The sequence below is a fragment of the Pogona vitticeps genome, chromosome 14 (assembly GCF_051106095.1).
Source record: "Pogona vitticeps strain Pit_001003342236 chromosome 14, PviZW2.1, whole genome shotgun sequence".
NCBI classification, from domain to species: Eukaryota; Metazoa; Chordata; class Lepidosauria; order Squamata; family Agamidae; genus Pogona; species Pogona vitticeps.
In genome coordinates, this window is record NC_135796.1 from 12,974,063 (window position 1) to 12,991,181 (window position 17,119).

Here is a 17,119-nt window from a genome sequence, read left to right on the forward strand (position 1 = left end):
TGTTCTGGGAATTACATTGTGGAAATATATTTCTCTAGCAAACACTATACACAGTATAGTCGCTGCCTCCCTCTAGTGCTCTAGTGGCCAGTCGTTGTTCTGACTTTTCTTGACCCCATGGACCAGAGCACGCCAGGCCCTCCTATCTTCCACCACCTCCCAGAGTTGGGTTAAATTCATTCTGGTAGCTTCGATGACCCTGTCCAGCCATCTCATCCTCTGTCGTCCCCTTCTCCTCTTGCCTTCACACTTTCCCAACATCAGGGTCTTTTCCAAGGAGTCCTCTCTTCTCATGAGATGGCCAAAGTACTGGAGCCTCAATTTCAGGATCTGTCCTTCCAGTGAGCACTCAGGGTTGATTTCCTTTAGAATTGATAGGTTTGTTCTCCTTGCAGTCCAGGGGACTCTCAAGAGCCTCCTCCAGCACCAAAATTCAAAAGCATCAATTCTCTGGCGGTCAGCCTTCTTGATGGTCCAGCTCTCACTTCCATACATCACTACAGGGAAAACCATAGCTTTGACTATGGAGACTTTTGTTGGCAAGGTGATGTCTCTGCTTTTTAGGATGCTGTCAAGGTTTGTCATCGTTTTCCTCCCAAGAAGCGGGCGTCTTTAATTTCGTGGCTGCTGTCTCCATCTGCAGTGATCATGGAGCCCAATAAAGTAAACGACAAGGCAGCAATCCATGAATGGGCTAGTGGCCAGTACTGGTAACTTAATATTTAGAAATATATATTTCTAGGATTTTTCTTTTAATGTTTTTGGTATTTTCAGACTGTGGACATGTGAATCAGTGGATACTGATCCTGTGGATAAATGGGCCATGCCCTATGAGGAATTTTACTTCACTAGCATTTGTTCACCTATCTATTTCAATATTTTACAGCAGTCCAGACAAATGGAACTTTCTTCTGTCCTTTCCTGTGTCCCATGTCACATATTTATCGTAACTGATTACACATAAAACTGGCAAAGTTTGAGAAATCAAGGGATTAGATTGTCCTTGTGCTGGGCTGATCAACAGGAGCCAATTCTTTATCCTACAATTCAAGGTTTTTATGTGTGGATCAAGAATTTCTGATATTTCCGGACCCTATTTGGCTGTTTTCAATCCTAATGTAATTTGTGTACCCAGACGGACACACTTTTAAAATGCTCCCTGTTCCATCTTGGCTACATCTCACGAATCCTCATACTCTACTGCAGATATAGAGAGTCAAAATACAATCACAGGAAACCAATGCTTATTTTACTTCTGTCTCACCCCCACCTCTATCTCACACCCCTTCCTCTTTTTTGTGTGTCGTGCATTGCGTTTTTGCTTGTAAGCTCCATGACTTTGCTCCTTTCAAAGCATTAAACTTCTTGTTATTATTTCTCCTTATGTGCTGTCAAGTCATCTCCAACTTATTTTGTATTTTTAAACAAAACAACCAGAAAATGATCCAGGCCATAGGGAAAAAACACATTTTATCATTTAATTATGCATCGCTGGAAAGGATGAAGTGTGCATCCTTTTAAAACTGGCTTTGTCTTTTAAGATGTCTCAAGACCTTGTGTTGGTTTCTTTGCTACCACTTCTGTTTAGAAGCCTGAGTTCTGGATTTGGCAATGAGTGCTATTTCTTCCATTTTCATTTTGGAACACATTTCTGTTGGTGTGATACATGCACACAACCCCTAGAGGTTGCTGTTGATCCAGAAATTAATAGAAGAAAAAGAAATGTACACAGATGCTGCACAATTAAAGGTGCGACTAGACAGCCAAATTGGATTGGGCTGGATCAGGCGAAACAGGGTCGCTGAAGGTCGCATAAAAGTGCGGTGTGCCATTTGGAGCAAACCTTGCACACACGTGTGACAGTTTGGGGGCAGGAAAACGCACTGCATCTCCACTGACCCTATTTACTTTGTTCCTCTTTTTAAAGGAAAAGAAAAAAAAATAACAATAAAATCCCCCTCCTTGCCACCTCCTGTGTCCTATTTTGTGGGGGAGTGGGAGGAAGTTTTCAATTTTTTTTTCAAGTGGCAAAGGGATGGATTGGCTTATCAAACAACCAATTCAATGCTGGATTTCAAGAGCCTTTTAAAAAACAGCAACACCCTTTGCATCCTCTTCTGTTTCCCCCTCTGCTAGGAAGTGGGAGGAAACTTTCAATAAGTTGTTATACTGTGAAGCAGCTTAAGCAAAGTGACAGCAGTCATCACACAGACTGCAGACCAACCAAAATGGAGCCATTCTACCTTCATCAAAAAACCAAAAATAAATAAACATCTCCCCCCAAAAAACAGGAACACCTCAGTAGCCCCCCAAAAAATTATGGATAGGTATGCTGGATAGCTCAGTGGCTTTGGGATCTGATGATGGAGCCTGAGTTGGGAGTTCGATTTCTCACTATGCCTCCTTGGTAGGAGTTGGGTTCATTGATCCACAGGGTCTCTTCCAGCTCAGCATGAGGATGAGGATGATTTTCATCAGGGATGGGCAAGGCCACAATCACTGGTATGTCAAGCGGACACCAGGAAAAAAAGAGCAAATCACCCTCTCAGCAAAGTAGACCAAGCCATGGGATCAATCCCTGTCGGATTGTCTCCTCATCGAAGTCCACGGCATCAGACGATGGTGCTTCTTCCATAAAGCTCCCAACGCTACACCCGTGTTTCGCCACTGACTCCAGTGCAACTCCCCGTTTTCTGCTCTCTGTCCATCTTTCCTTTTCCAAATAATGGAGAAAAACAGGCCCCTCAGATCGTCCCCTCTCCCATATGTCATATGAAAACACACACCCATTCACACACATTCACACGTATCTGTTGTTATATAGGCCATCAAGTGGGAACCAAATTATAGCAACTCTTATAAGCGAGGGGTTTCAGGACTGTCTTCTCCATTTCCACTCCCCCAGGCCATTTATACGGCCGAGATGGAATTCAAAGGCAGGGGCCCACTTAGTCCTAGACCACCCATTTCTCTGTCCACTAAACCACGCAGAGCATCCACCCTCTTGGTGGACAGAGAAATGGGTGGCCTAGGACTCGAGAGATGGGAATCATCTTTCTAGTCACAGATGTATATGTATATATATATGTGTGTGTGTGTGTGTGTGTGTGTGTGTGTGTGTGTGTGTGTATGTGTGTGTTTGTATGTACAAATTTATAAATTTGTGTGTGTATGTGTTGTGTGTGTGTATATATATATATATATATACACACACACACACATATATGTGTATATATGTATGTGTGTATACATACACACACATATACACACAAATTTATAAATTTGTACACACAAACACATAACTTCAGATAAACACACACACATAATTGCTACATACACACATCAGTATTAATGCATACACACACACACACACGTATATATTTATTTTATTTCATTAGATTTATACCCTGCCCATCTAGACCAAAGATCTACTCTGGGCACCATGTATACATACATATATGCACACAAATAAAGATGTGTGTGTGTGTGTGTTCATATGTATACCCAGGTATAAATTTGTACGCACACGAACATGCCTAACTTCATACACGCACACATAATTGCTACACACATAAACGCATATACAGTATAAACATGTGTATTTGTGTGTGTGTGTACACCCATCCATCCATCCATATACATTTACATATGCATTTATGTGTGTGGGTGTATAATTGACACACAAATATATAAAACTGCTACACACACACACACACGTATAGGGCGAGTCATAACGGGTGTCTGCATTCCCACAGCTGATCTCTCTCTCTCTCTCTCTCTCTCTCAACACTCACCCCCGCCCCTCCTCCCCCGCCCCCACGGCCCGCGTTCTCCTTGGTCGGGACGAAGGCCTCTTGTCCCGCCTCGCCTTCCGTCCGGCTGTCCAAGGCGCCGGCTGCCGGCTCCGGGGGCGGAGCAAGGCGCGCGACGGGGGTGTGGCGGGGCGGGGGCGTGGCCGCGCGGCGGCTCCTCCTCCTCCTCCTTTTTCTTCTTCCCCGCCGCCGTCCTTCCTTCCTTCCTTCCTTCCTGGTCGCGCCTTCTTCGGGGTCCCCGCCTGTCCGTCCTTCCCGTCCGTCCGCCCCCCCCGGTGCTTCTCCCATGGCGTTCCGTCGCGTGGTGGCGGTCGCGGCGGCGGCGGCTTGCGGCTTGGCCGGCGGCTCCGTCCTCTTCTCCGCCGTGCCGGTGGCCAAGCAGCCCCAGCACCACCAGGTCGACCGGGCCGGCGGCGGCGGCGGGGACCCCCCTCCGGAGCCTCTCTCGTCGTCGTCCTCCTCGTCCCCGCCGCCGCCGGGGGGTCTGCTGCTCCTGCCTCCTCCGCCGCCCCCGGCTGCCTCCTCCTGCCCGGCCACCGGCCCCGGCTGGCTCGAGAAGACCAACGGCTGCGGCTACTGGGACACCAACTGGGACAGGTGGGGAAGAAGCGGTGGTGGTGAGGGTGGTGGGGAGAGAGACCCTCCCGGGTTGGCCTCCCCTCCCTCTCTCTCCTCCCCCCCTCGGGCCACCCCCTTTCCAGGGCTATTTTGGGGTGGGGGGCGGAATAATTCGGCTTTTCCCAAACCTTAGATCAACTCTCCCCCCCCTTTCCGGTCAATGGGAAGCCTCAGCCATTCATCCCCATTGGAAAAAAATATTCCGTATTATCATAACGAGTCATAACTGGGGGATCAGGAACGTCCGGGACCAGGTGAAGCCTCCCCCCCCAAAAGCAAGGGATACCTAAATTAATAATCATCATCTGCCACCCAGTTGGTTCTTACTGACATCAACCCCTTTTCAGGGTTTTTCCAGGGAGAGAATGCTTAGAAATGGACTTGCCCCCCATTCCCTTCTTCTGTGGGTCATCTTGGGACTGTGCGCAGCTGGCCCAAGGCTACCCAGGCTGGCAGAAAAACACAGCGCGGGGGGAATCGAACTCCCAACCTCTAGCTCAACAAGAGACCTAAAGCCTCGGGCTCTCCAGCCAGCTAGGATGGGCATGGGGACTTTGAAGCCTGTTTGGTTTCTGTGTTGAGGATAGGAGAGGGGTCGCATGGGTTCTGTGTGTGTGTTTGTGGTGTCAGTCCACACACTCGTGGTTGGCTGCGACGTCCAGTGAGCCACCTTTTCACCACGGTGGAAAACGCCTGCACGGAAGAGGGAAGGTAGGGTTCGAAATCGAGGTCTAGCAAAGCTGTTGGATGTGATTGCCGAACATCCAGGAAACAGTGTTAGATCTGTTTCTTCTACTTCCCCATATTTAGTTTAACAATGCAATTAAAGAAAGTTATTAATGGAAAGTGTTTCCATTTTGTTGAAAGGTCAAAGAAAAAAGGAGGCGGTCGACAAACCCTACTGAATAGCTCAGTAAGTTAATACCTGGCCGTGGAGCCAGAGTTTAGGGGTTCGATTCCCCCCCCCCCGGTGCGTCCTGGAAGAGCCAGCCTGGGTAGCCTTGGGGAAGCTGCACAGTCTCACGGCACCATCCAGAAGAAGGAAATGGGAAACCACTTCTGAGTATTCTCTGCCTAGAAAACCCTGAAAAAGGGACACCGTAAATCAGAATTGACTTGATGGCACACAATTATTATTAAACCCTAATAGATGCTAATTGCCCCCCGAGTTAGCTGTTTTGAATGAAATGGCCTTGGGTAGGGATTATCGAAATGGAGGAGAGCACTAATCAGCAGTTTCACAGGATTTCGATTAATTTCCCAAGATGGTTATGGTGGCGTTGAGCCAGATGCATGGATCCTGATACTCATATTAACAAATAACTAACCGTGGTTGTGGAAGTATTATTTTCAGCCTTACACATTTAGGGTGGCTTTGTAAAGTGGTTTTGCCAACTCTTGGCAGTTTAGGTGAAACCTCAGTGCTAGGTTTGGTTAAAGAATCACAAATGTGCCCCCATCTTTAAGGAGAGTCAGATAATATCAGGGTGTTCCTGGTGGGACACTTGCTAGTGTAAGTTCATTAAATAATTTACTGAAAGGTTACTACTGTTGAACCCAATGTATCCTGTCTCCAGCTTTGATAAGATATTTGGTTTGCTCACTCGCTTTCTTCAGACATGATTTTAATTCAGATGAAATAATAATTCAGATTATTATCCCTGTGGTATTGCTTGCACACTTCCGTTTCCCAGCAATAAAATGTACAGCATAATAATGCATAATATGATTAAGAACACAGTTTCAGCGCATATTCTCTTGTTAGCACTTTTTTCTAACTGAATTGAATTAATTTCTGGAGGGGTTTTTTTTGTTTGTTTAATTCCTCCTCAGATTAACAACACTAAATCTGAACAAATGTCCTTCTGGCTTTCAATTTCATGATGGGTTTTAGTTCGTGGGTGTGTGCTTAAGTACACCGAGTGACAGGATTATAATGGGCATGTTATGTGGTGACATTCCATCGGATTTGATTATTCTCCTCTCTGACACATTTCTCAAGTATAATGAAATGTAGAAAGAATAGCTTGTGTCACATTCCAAATAATGCTTAGTATCTGTCACATTCTATTAAGTGACAGTGTTATGGTGATAATCAAGAGTGTGGGGCTTGAACTGCTATGATAATCATTCAAATGAGTGCCCAGTTGTAAAAGATGCCAGAAAACAGGATGTAAAACTGGCCACACCTGGAAATAGGGTCATCACATTTCGGAAGAGCGTAGTTTCACTTCGGTTGATTCTTGTTCCAGAAGTTAAAGCAGCCTAATGATTCTCCTAGAACAGTGATTGTGAACCTTTTTGAGCCCATGTGCCCAAACTGCGGAACAAATCAACTTATTTATTTCAAAGTGCTAATACTGCAATTAAAACTTGAATGCTGTGTTTTTAGTTTAGAGAAAACAACTGCCCCTGCACTGCAAGGGTTAAATGCTTGTGTTTTTCCTATGGGCGGTATTAACAAAGAAATACTGGTCCTCCAATCCCCCATTGGGCTAGACTGGTAATGGTCGCCACTGCACCCCTCCGCTGGACCACTGCACCAACAGACGGGAGTGCCAAAATCTGGGATCGAAGGATGGGTAAATATTTCTCTATGGCGACTTATGGCTTGTGGGCCAGCTGTGGCACGCGTGCCATAGGTTCGCCATCACTGTCCTAGAACGTACATCTGTATATACTTAATAAAAACCTAAAGCCATGATCTGAAATTTAGTGTAAACATTGGTCATGCTGAAATGTGGAATGGCTCTTCCATCCAGCTGTGCACCTGGGGATTGGGAAAGAAGTAGCGAAACCTCCATGTTCAGATTCTTTACACTTACTGTTTTTAAGCAAGTTGCTTTCCTTTTTGACTTTGTAAATGACCGGCTTTTTCATCACTTAAGAGAGCAGATGTCACAGAGTAGTGGCATTTCTCAATGAGGAACACACGGGGGATGTTCTTGACTGCCTTGCCAGAATTGTGGGTGGCCAAGTTGGCTTCATCCAAAGAGCAGAGAGCACTGAATTTTCGGCGGAGTTGCGTTATATCGCCTTTGCATGTTTGGTTACCATGTTATGTTTTGATACAGAAAGATAAAATCTTGAACGTTGCTTTCAGGAGAGAACCGTTGGCTCTTATGAACCTGAAGAAGAAGAACCAGGAGACGGGGGAGGAGGAAGTCTCGGCTCGACTTTCCCACTACAAAGCAAAAGCTACCAGGCACATATTCCTCATACGCCATTCTCAGTACCATATGGATGGGCAAAATGATAAAGACAGAATTCTGACACAGTTGGGTAGGTATAGATAAGCAGTCGTCTGGAAGGGATAGCTAAGGAGAACGGTTTTATATCTGTATTCAATTCCCAGTTTAACTCCAGGAGAATTTTTCCAATGTAGGTTTTCTGTATGTATTTATTGGATAGCTTTTCAAGTACAGTGGTGCCCCGCATAGCGAGGTTAATCCGTTCCGGATTAACCTTCGCTATGCGAAAACATCGCTGTATGGGCAAGGAAAGCCTATTGGAACGCATTAAACTTAGTTTAATGCGTTCCAATAAGCGTCCAAACTTACCCCTCCAGCGATGTTTTCGCGTCCGGCGGCCATTTTGGAGCCGCCGATCAGCTGTTTGGCGGCTCCAAAATGGCCGCCGGACGCCCCAATCGTCGCAAAGTGAGTGTGGCGATTGGGGCAGATCCATATAGCGATCCCCAAAAAGGGATCGCTATACGGATTCTTCGTTAAACGGTGCGCTCGTTAAGCGAGGCACCACTGTAAATCACTCCCAGGGTATCTTGATTGTGTGTTCTGTGCTGTCAAGTTGGAGCTAACTTGCAGTGACCCAAATAGGGCTTTTCAAAGTAAGGGGGATATTTATGGAATGGTTTTACCAGTTCCACTCCAGTTTCCGTGGCTGAGCGGGGATTTGAACCCTGTTCTTCAAAGTCCTCATTCATCACTGTATCCACTATACCACATGGGGAAACCACATAGGCAATCTATACTGTTGACTCTTAAATTTTGAATCTGGTGGCAGACCCTCCCAAAACATTCTTCCTAATTGTCCTCCTAATGCTGTTATGGTCTTTTAAGCTGCTCTTTAAAAATTTTACAGTTGATAAAGCTGTGTGTATGATAATGAACTTGTCTCATTGACAGTTCTGCCTGCCTAGCTACTTCTGCTTTTTGCTTCCTGTGCCAGCTGTTCGGTGCTAACAACAAGCAAGCTTTGTGTTTCATCTTGGAGCTCCAGTAGGAAACCACAGAAATTGGGGAGGGGGGGGAAGCTGAATGTGTGGCTCTTCCCTTGTCTGCAAGCGTTAAAGGGCTTCTGGTTTCTGCAATGCCAGAGTTGGTGTGGAGTCAGCTGCATGCAACTTTCTTACTAGACTTGCTGTTGAGAACAGAGCAGGAATGTGGAAGCTGGTAGGCCCATTGTTGGTGCAGTTTTGTCTTGAGTGCTTATATTTGGCTGTAATCTCCATGGACAGAGCTTTATAAAGTGACTTGAGGATTCCTCGCCTGTTGATAAGAACTGTGATACTTCCAGAGTTCTGCTTGACAGTGACATAGTAAATGATTATTGCTTTTACCTGATTAAAGAAATCATAGTTGATTAGGACTTGTAGTTTATTTATTCTTAAGTTTGCATATGAGAAGCAAATCATTCTAAAGGAAATATATACAGTGGTGCCTCGCTAGACAGTTACCCCACATGAGTTTTTTTGCTAGACATTGACTTTTTGCAGTCACTATAGTGATTCGCAAAACAGTGATTCCTATGGGGGAATTTTGCTGGACAATGTTTGGTCCCTGCTTCGCAAACCGATTTTCACTGGACGATGATTTTGACGGCTCCCTCCGTGCTCGCAAAACAGGTGCTTTCGGGACCTAAGCTTTGCAAGACAGCGATTTAAACAGCTGATCGGCGGTTCACAAAGCGGCTTTTCTATGGCCGATATTCGCTTGATGACGACTATTCTTCCCCATTGGAACGCATTAAACAGGTTTCAATGCATTCCAGTGGGGAAATGCTTTTCGCTAGACAATGATTTCGCTAAACAGCAATTTCACTGGAACGGATTATCATCGTCTAGCGAGGCACCACTGTATATACTTTCCCGGCCTGGTGCCTTCCATGAGTGTTGACTCATGATTGGCTCTTGTCCTGGCCTTCACAGCCAGTGATAATGGATTGTGAAATGTGTCATCCAAAAAATACAGGGGGCATCAGGTGGTAGAAAGTTCCCTTGTTGCAACTTAATCTGTAATTAAGACTCAGTTTTAAAGTATTCGCAGCTTCTCAAGTCTGTTCTTGCTTTTCAGGCCGTGAACAAGCCGAATTGACAGGAAAAAGGCTTGCAAGTCTGGGCCTGAAATATGATAAAATTGTACATTCTTCCATGACAAGAGCTACTGAAACAACAAACATTATCAGTAAATACCTTCCTGGTGAGTATATTCAGTTTGAAATCCTGGGAGTAGAATTACAAGTTATCAGTGGTTTTCGTAAAGTCATGGTGGGTCATACCGGCTGACTTAAACTGGTTGCATTGTGGAGCGTTTAATTTCACATATTTTTTTCAATTATTTGTTCTTTGTAGCCAATAGTTTTGCTCTGATATGTTGAATATAATGAATGGCTTGGACTCGTTTGCTTGGGATTTGGTATGGAGACAGCCTTGGCCCCTCTTGACTTTCATACTGTGCATAAACTGTAGCAAAATTACACCATTGCAAGAATGCAGGATCCCTTTGGTAGATAACTGAAAATTAAACAAACCACAAGCTTTCGTGGGTAAAATCCACTTCTTCGGGCCATCCATCAATACCTTGTGGATTGTACAGAAAAAAATTACAAACGAGGGTTCCACAAAATACTTCTCAGAGATGAGTTTAAAGCTGGCTGCAAGCGGACTTTAGGAATGTGTGTGGTTTAAAGCATCACCCCTTGGTCTTTGAAGTTTTCCACCTGGCCCTTTGTTTACAAAGCTGGGGGGGGGGCAATCTCAGCCAAAGGCTAATGGGATGAAGTTTGAGATCACATCCCTGTCGAAAATGTTTTAAAGTATTAATAAACAAAGACTGTTCTTCACAGGTTTTATTTCCTTTTATTACAAGAGCATGTATGGAATGGTACAGGGTACTCTGGGTCAAAGGCAATGACGTACAAAAGCAGACACATTCTATAACTTTTCATAGTCCTAAAGTAACCCTAAACATCAGCCACCTACTTAACTCCTCCTTTCACTGTCACGTACACTCCTAGACAGTACATTATGTGGTTTGGGGCTTAACTTTTGGTCAAATTCCTCTTTTCTGACGCTCTTAGGGGAAGGGCCTTATGATTCAAGCATATATCAGACTTCAGTGTCTACCACCAGGCTTTTGACTCATAAGTTTTAACTTTGTATGGGAAATCAAACCACAAATCCTCTGTGCCTGTTATTAATACAGTTCTTAATTAATATGACTAATAAAACTATTTTCTGACACCACCACCCCGAAAGCCATTTGCAGCCAGCTTTGAAGTCCTCTTGGAAGCAAGATCACAGAGCCACCTTGCCATGAATTTTTTGAGCCTCTCATTTGTAATTTTTTTTTCTGCATGATTCATACAGAATACTGGTGCTTGGCCTGAAGAAGTGGACTTGATCCACTAAAGTTTGCTGTTTGTTCATTGTTTTAGTGGTCTAATAAATCTATCACATACTCTTGCATTTGTGTAATTTTAAAAAACCCATACAGCCTTTTCCTCTTTTTTTCCTGTAGCAAAACTGTCTGTCTTAGTTGCATAAAATAAGTACGGTTTATACTCTTTAAGCTTGCTAAACTCCCCGGCCATCTCAGCCCCCAACCAAAAAGAAGAATCAAAAGATCCGTCCGTTCTTGGAGTGAAGATTGTGATGGTAGATCCTTGGGGACTCTGAATGTGCCTTATCCCCTGGTTCCAGACATAATGGATATTGCACAATGTAGCACAAAGTCCTCGGATCACCTGGTGTTATTCCTGATTTGTAATGGCCTCAGTTTGGTCTGGTATATGATTGCAGACAAGTACAAAGTCTGAGCCAACCTTTAGAGAATTGTGCAAAATGGTCCTTGAATCTGTATAACTGATAACGCATGCTCTCTAAGAAATAGGCAGACAAGGAACATCTGTCAAAAAGGTCATCTTAGTTAACATTTTGGAATGCAAGCAAACTGAGAGATTGCATGATCTCTAGCACTGATAATTTATCTTTTGGGGGCTTGTAGGAGTCAGCAGTGGCTGATAGCTGGAGTGCAGGGAGAAGGCTGGAATTAAAGGCATTTGTTGCTAACACAAACATTGAGTGTCCAGGGAGTGGCGGTGGACCAGATTTAGAAAATCCAAGGTTTAAAACTTGAAGGGAGCAAAATGGATATTGACAGAGGGTAGAGGTAAAAAGTGTAAGAAAAGTATGCAAGTGAGAAACCAAATGGACGTGTGTCAGCAGCATTAGGGTTGAAGCCTTTATTTGACTCCTCCATAGAAAGCGTATCTCATCTGTTATCTGGATTCAGTGACCATCAGGATAAGGAACATTCAGAGTCTGTAAGTCTGTACCATCCCGACCAATTGCAAAGCAAGAGAAGGCACTGTGACATTGAGGTGGGGGTTGAGTTGGAAGCCCAAAAGAGGCTCAGAGGTCCAGTGGTTGCTAGACTCGAAATTTAGAGATGAGGCTACAAGATTCGATTGAGGACGTGGTCCTCGAGGTTCTCATAAAGCCTGTAAAATCCCACAAACGCTCTGAACCTGCAGTTAAGCATGTACGGTATGTATGTAGGCGTGATACCCCCAGGAAATAAGGAAAAAAATATCTATTCTCATGGCACTTAGAATACATGTCTTTTCTATCTTTGAAATCCTAATATGCTCTTTTGATTCCTTTCCCTAGGAGTGTCTAAATTGAGCACGGACCTGCTACGAGAAGGGGCTCCAATTGAGCCCAACCCACCGAGCAATCACTGGAAGCCGGAAGCTGTGGTAACCCTTTTGCGCAAGCAGTGGCAGTGATAGGATATTTGGCTTGTCTCAAAACTAGTTTCCTCGGGCAGGCTTTCTGCTCGCCAGCCCATCCTAGGGTGTTATCTTGGTGACATCTGTTTTCCTCAGCCTGCCGGAAAGCAGAGTAGCCCTTTTGTCCTGTTCCTAGTTATAAAGGCGACCGGTTCTGGTAGTGAAAATATATGGACCAGTCTCCTGTTCGGCATCTACCTTTCCTCCCGAATTCCGGATCTGAAAGCTGCTGTGGTAATCTGACAAAATACAAGTTGGGGACTTGGTGAAATGCAGCCATCATCTTGTGAGGTCACTGGGGCCCCTTTCACTATTGGGAGTCCTGCAGGGGCATCAGTATTGAACCAGAGACTAAAATCATTTGCAATAAAAGCAGAAATGGATTGGCTTCAAACTTAAGCTCAACAGCTGTAACCTTCCTGTTTAAAATCGGCTGATGCGGATCTGTAGAATGCCTAAAAAGAAAAGAATGTTTTCAGAACATAGCAAGAAATCCTGCCACATTATCTTGAATAGGAGACTCTCATTAACATTAGAGCGTGTCCCCCATCATCCCCAAGCCAGCATTCATGGCGGGTGGGGGCCGGTATCAGGTTGGAAATGTTTCCTCTAATGGCATTGCTGCTAGTCAAGAAATGGTCAAAGACCAAAATCAGGTTTATAATGGAACAGATCAGTACATGTGGAAGATGGTACTAAGATATGTAGGCTGCTTAGGTTTTTGAAATGCAAAATCCAGAACCTGGCCCAGAGGTTATGTGTGGGCAAATTCTTGCCCATTGTTAAATCTCCAATAGCTGATGCTTTTCAAGAATCTCATTATATAAGGCTCATTGCAGTAATCCATACTCGAGATATAGAAATCCTCATGTCTTCTTCCTGTACATGGTGACAAGAACCCCCTTTTTCCCTTGTTAGAAAGTGAGATCTTTTCCGTCTTGTATTTGCGGGAATTATTATTGTGCAAATAACGCGAAGTGTGCAAATGTATTGTAGCTTCTGCTTTGTTTAATGGACTTCTAAGAACTAAGCTTTGATTGGTCTGGTGGCATCTTTGAACAATGCCCCTAGACTTTGTGTACTTTGCTTCTTAAAGGGAAAGGACACTAGTTTTGCACAGAGACATTTTGCAAAGAATCTGACCCCCCACTTCCAAAGGGACTTTTACACTGGAGGTGAGGAATTCTTAAGTTTAACAGTGGTTCATTCCCTCACGATAGCCTTAATCAGTCAAAATGAAGAATTCAGGGAGTGCTGTTCACATCCTGTCATCTAAGTAGGAGATGACTAGGGCATGGCTGATCATCTGCATCAAAAGTTTGATTAAGGAAGCTAGGATCCTTTTGTGCAGCTGACTCTGAGAAGACAGCTTGCTCAGGTTTTTAATATTTATATCAATAACCCATTATCTGCTTTCAGCAGTATTACGAAGACGGAGCTCGAATTGAAGCTGCTTTCCGAAACTTCATCCATAGGGCTGGGGTAAAGCAGGAAGAGGACAGCTACGAAATTTTTGTCTGTCACGCCAATGTCATTCGCTACATCGTTTGCAGGTAACGACAAGGTTGAAGAAGATCTGGTAGCGGTGGCGAAAAGCTGCTGAAAGTTTGGCTTTTAAATCGCGTTAGCACCACGTTGCTATTATACTAAAAAAAAAATCAAGCGCGGTGAGCAAGTCTGAGGTATTTAGGATGGATCAGTGCCCAGTTATATGAGCAGCTGTCCATAGACCATATGATTGTCAGATTAACTGGAAGCCTCGACTCTAATCCTTATTTTTAAGCAGAGGATTAAAAAAACCGAACAAACCTCCCATACTAAAAATATTTTGAAGTTTGAAAATAAAACAACGGCTGTACCCGTGGATCTGTTGCAGAAGGTCTCCTCTTTGGAGAGTGATCTAGAGCAGTGGTTCTTAACCTTTGTTACTCGGATGCTTTTGAACTGCAACTCCCAGAAACCCATCAGGACAGCTGGTGGTGAAGGCTTCTGGGAGTTGCAGTCCAAAACTCCTGAATAACCCAAGGTTAAGAACCAGTGATCTAGAGGTTGTGCTGCTTGCCCGGGACCCCCCCCCCAAAGGCGGGCACAGGGGGGAACTGAACTCCTGACCCCCATGCTGTAACTCACTAAGCTATCCACAGAGTCATTTGATTTTTGCAAACTATGGAAAAGGACTCTGAGTTTATTGCATGTCTGCCTTAAAAGGACAAGGTTTACTTTAGACTGCCAAATCTTTTGGCCTGAAGAGCAGGGTGTAAACATTTCAACCCATACTGCAAAGAACAATGCTTGCGACCGTACTTCCAGAGGACTTTTGGATCCCAAGTCTGAGATCACCTCTCCCAGACATTAACAATTTCTGGACTCTTCAACTACAAGTTTTCTGCACTATCCATGAAGCGGTGGTGCTTAGCCTGAAGAAATGGGATTCCACCACGAAAGCTTGCAATTGGTTTTTTTAGTGGTCCAATAAAAGGCATCACCCACTCTTACATCTGGGTAATCTTGGAGAACTATACAGTCTTCTCCTTGTTCTTTAGATTGAACAGTAATCCTAGCTGCTAATATATCTCTTGGTTGGCAGAAGGGAGACGTCTGTCTCCTGGCTTCACGTTGAAATATTTATAATCCTTCTGAAAATAACTGGCAGCTTCATCAGTCCAGTCTCAAACTCCTCTTTGCATCTTTTGGTCTGAAGGTTCTTAACTGTTGGTTCTGGGATTGTCACCACCTAAGTTCAGTCTGGGGTCCCAATAGGGATCCAGAATGGTGTGGACACAAACTTTGCTTAGTGCCAGTAGCCTCTGATATGAACCATATTGCCTCTTGAGTTGATGTATCGATAACTTACCAACAATTATGGATAGAGATGGGCACAATACATCACTTTGGTCTTGAACCAAAAGTTCACGTTCCTCTCTAGTTATGGACAGTTGCTACATTCTGTGATGGTGTTCAGAGAACCTAAAGTCCTACACATTCTTTTTATGGATTTAAGTTTTGGAATGATTTTCTCATACTCAGTTCAAAACACTGAAAACGCCTGCTTTTCCTTCTTGCAGAGCATTGCAGTTCCCCCCCGAGGGTTGGCTCCGGATATCCCTCAACAACGGCAGCATCACCCACTTGGTGATCCGTCCCAGTGGCAGAGTGGCCCTGCGAACGCTTGGTGACACAGGATTTATGCCTCCTGAGAAAATCACACGCAACTGAGCCTTTCCGAAGCTGCTTGTAGACTCTCTGCACCAATACAGCTGTTGGTACTAGGATAATGAATCTTAAAGTGGCCCTCAACAAATGCCTATTTCTCCCAGCATCCTTGCTTCTTTTAAATGTAACCAGCGGGCTGTTAAGCCTAGAGAAGGGCGAGACCGTTGGCACATTCCACCAAGTACTGTTGCTATACAGCCTCAGTGAACTCTTGCACCTGCTAGGATTAGCTGCAGCATTACAATGAATGGAATCTTTGCAACAGTACTTGATGGAATGTAGAGATGAAGGTGAGACTGTACCTTTTTGAGGGTTATCATTTGGCTGGCTGCAGTAGGTGAGCGCCCCTGCCTTCTATCCAAAGCATATTCTTAGCATGGAGAGGATACTTCCTCCCACCTTCTGCAGAAAAGAGGATACAACTCCTACGGGCTTAGAAAGCCAATGGCTGTTTCACCAATTAACTTTGGTATCTAGGTGGGTGCGAAGGCCATATTAACAAAACTGTGCAGAAGGGCTTCTACAGTTGCACTGTGGCTGCTCTTCCAGTAAATGTAGAAATGTGGAGTTCCTCTTATGGAGTTGCTCACTGGTATTTCAAATAGTTGCGGCTTACATAGGACAGAGAACCAGAATTGTAAATCTGGACCTTCCGACTGAAAACCCGAGAGAGCCGCAAATAACATGGACAACACTTTCAAAGTGAAGATGCCAGCTTTAAGGACAAAGAAACGACCCATCTCTTTCTACTTAAAGAAGTTGTTGCTGTTCTTACCCCATGCTTCCTTCTCACTAATGTAAAGGACTAAACTGGACCACGGCCATGCTGTGGCACCATCAAAATACCTAACCCCATGTCATTTTGTCACCTTCTTGCTTGGCGTATCTGGGGACAATTAGGTGCTGAACTAAATCAATTTAGAAATGGGTCTCTCTGTTCCTGCAGAGGAAAACACTGATACTATTCTGTATCCATGAAAAAGGACAGAGATATGTCTTTCAATGAGTGCAGGAAATTAAATTATTCTTATGGCTTTGTAAAGCATCCGTGAAAATAAATGTTTATTGACTTTCACGTGAAGTTTCCCTGAAATTAGAATTATTGAAATAACAGTGTTTTGTCCCTGATGACTATCATACCCTTTATTTCAAGTGATTTTTTAAAAGGCTATGTTGCAGGTGCTCCATGTATATGACCTTGCCCGTATTTTTACAAAATGAAGTCCATTCTATATAGGTAACTGTACACTTGAGCCTGTTGCCCAGTCTAAGACATGTTCTCGTTCCATGGCTGCTGAACAGTACTGAATGTTTTGCTTAAGCCTCTTAGCATGCTTTTTGGAAGAAAGGATGTTGAAAATGTTTCTGCACTCCTGGACAGCTATAACATATGCTAACACCACTGAGCAGCTGCTTATAAAACACATAAGCCTAATATGCACAGA

General features: G+C 44.2%; 1 protein-coding gene across 1 annotated transcript; it reads left to right on the plus strand.

The window, feature by feature from the left end:
• Positions 1–3,998: 3,998 nt before the first annotated feature.
• PGAM5 (PGAM family member 5, mitochondrial serine/threonine protein phosphatase) lies at positions 3,999–16,749 on the plus strand. The gene is given in 8 exon segments (XM_078381696.1): positions 3,999–4,234; positions 4,329–4,375; positions 4,378–4,409; positions 7,534–7,712; positions 9,743–9,868; positions 12,340–12,428; positions 13,881–14,014; positions 15,527–16,749. Coding segments are annotated over 8 exon segments (894 nt in total). The 5' UTR covers positions 3,999–4,098; the 3' UTR covers positions 15,678–16,749.
• The last annotated feature ends 370 nt before the right edge of the window (positions 16,750–17,119 follow it).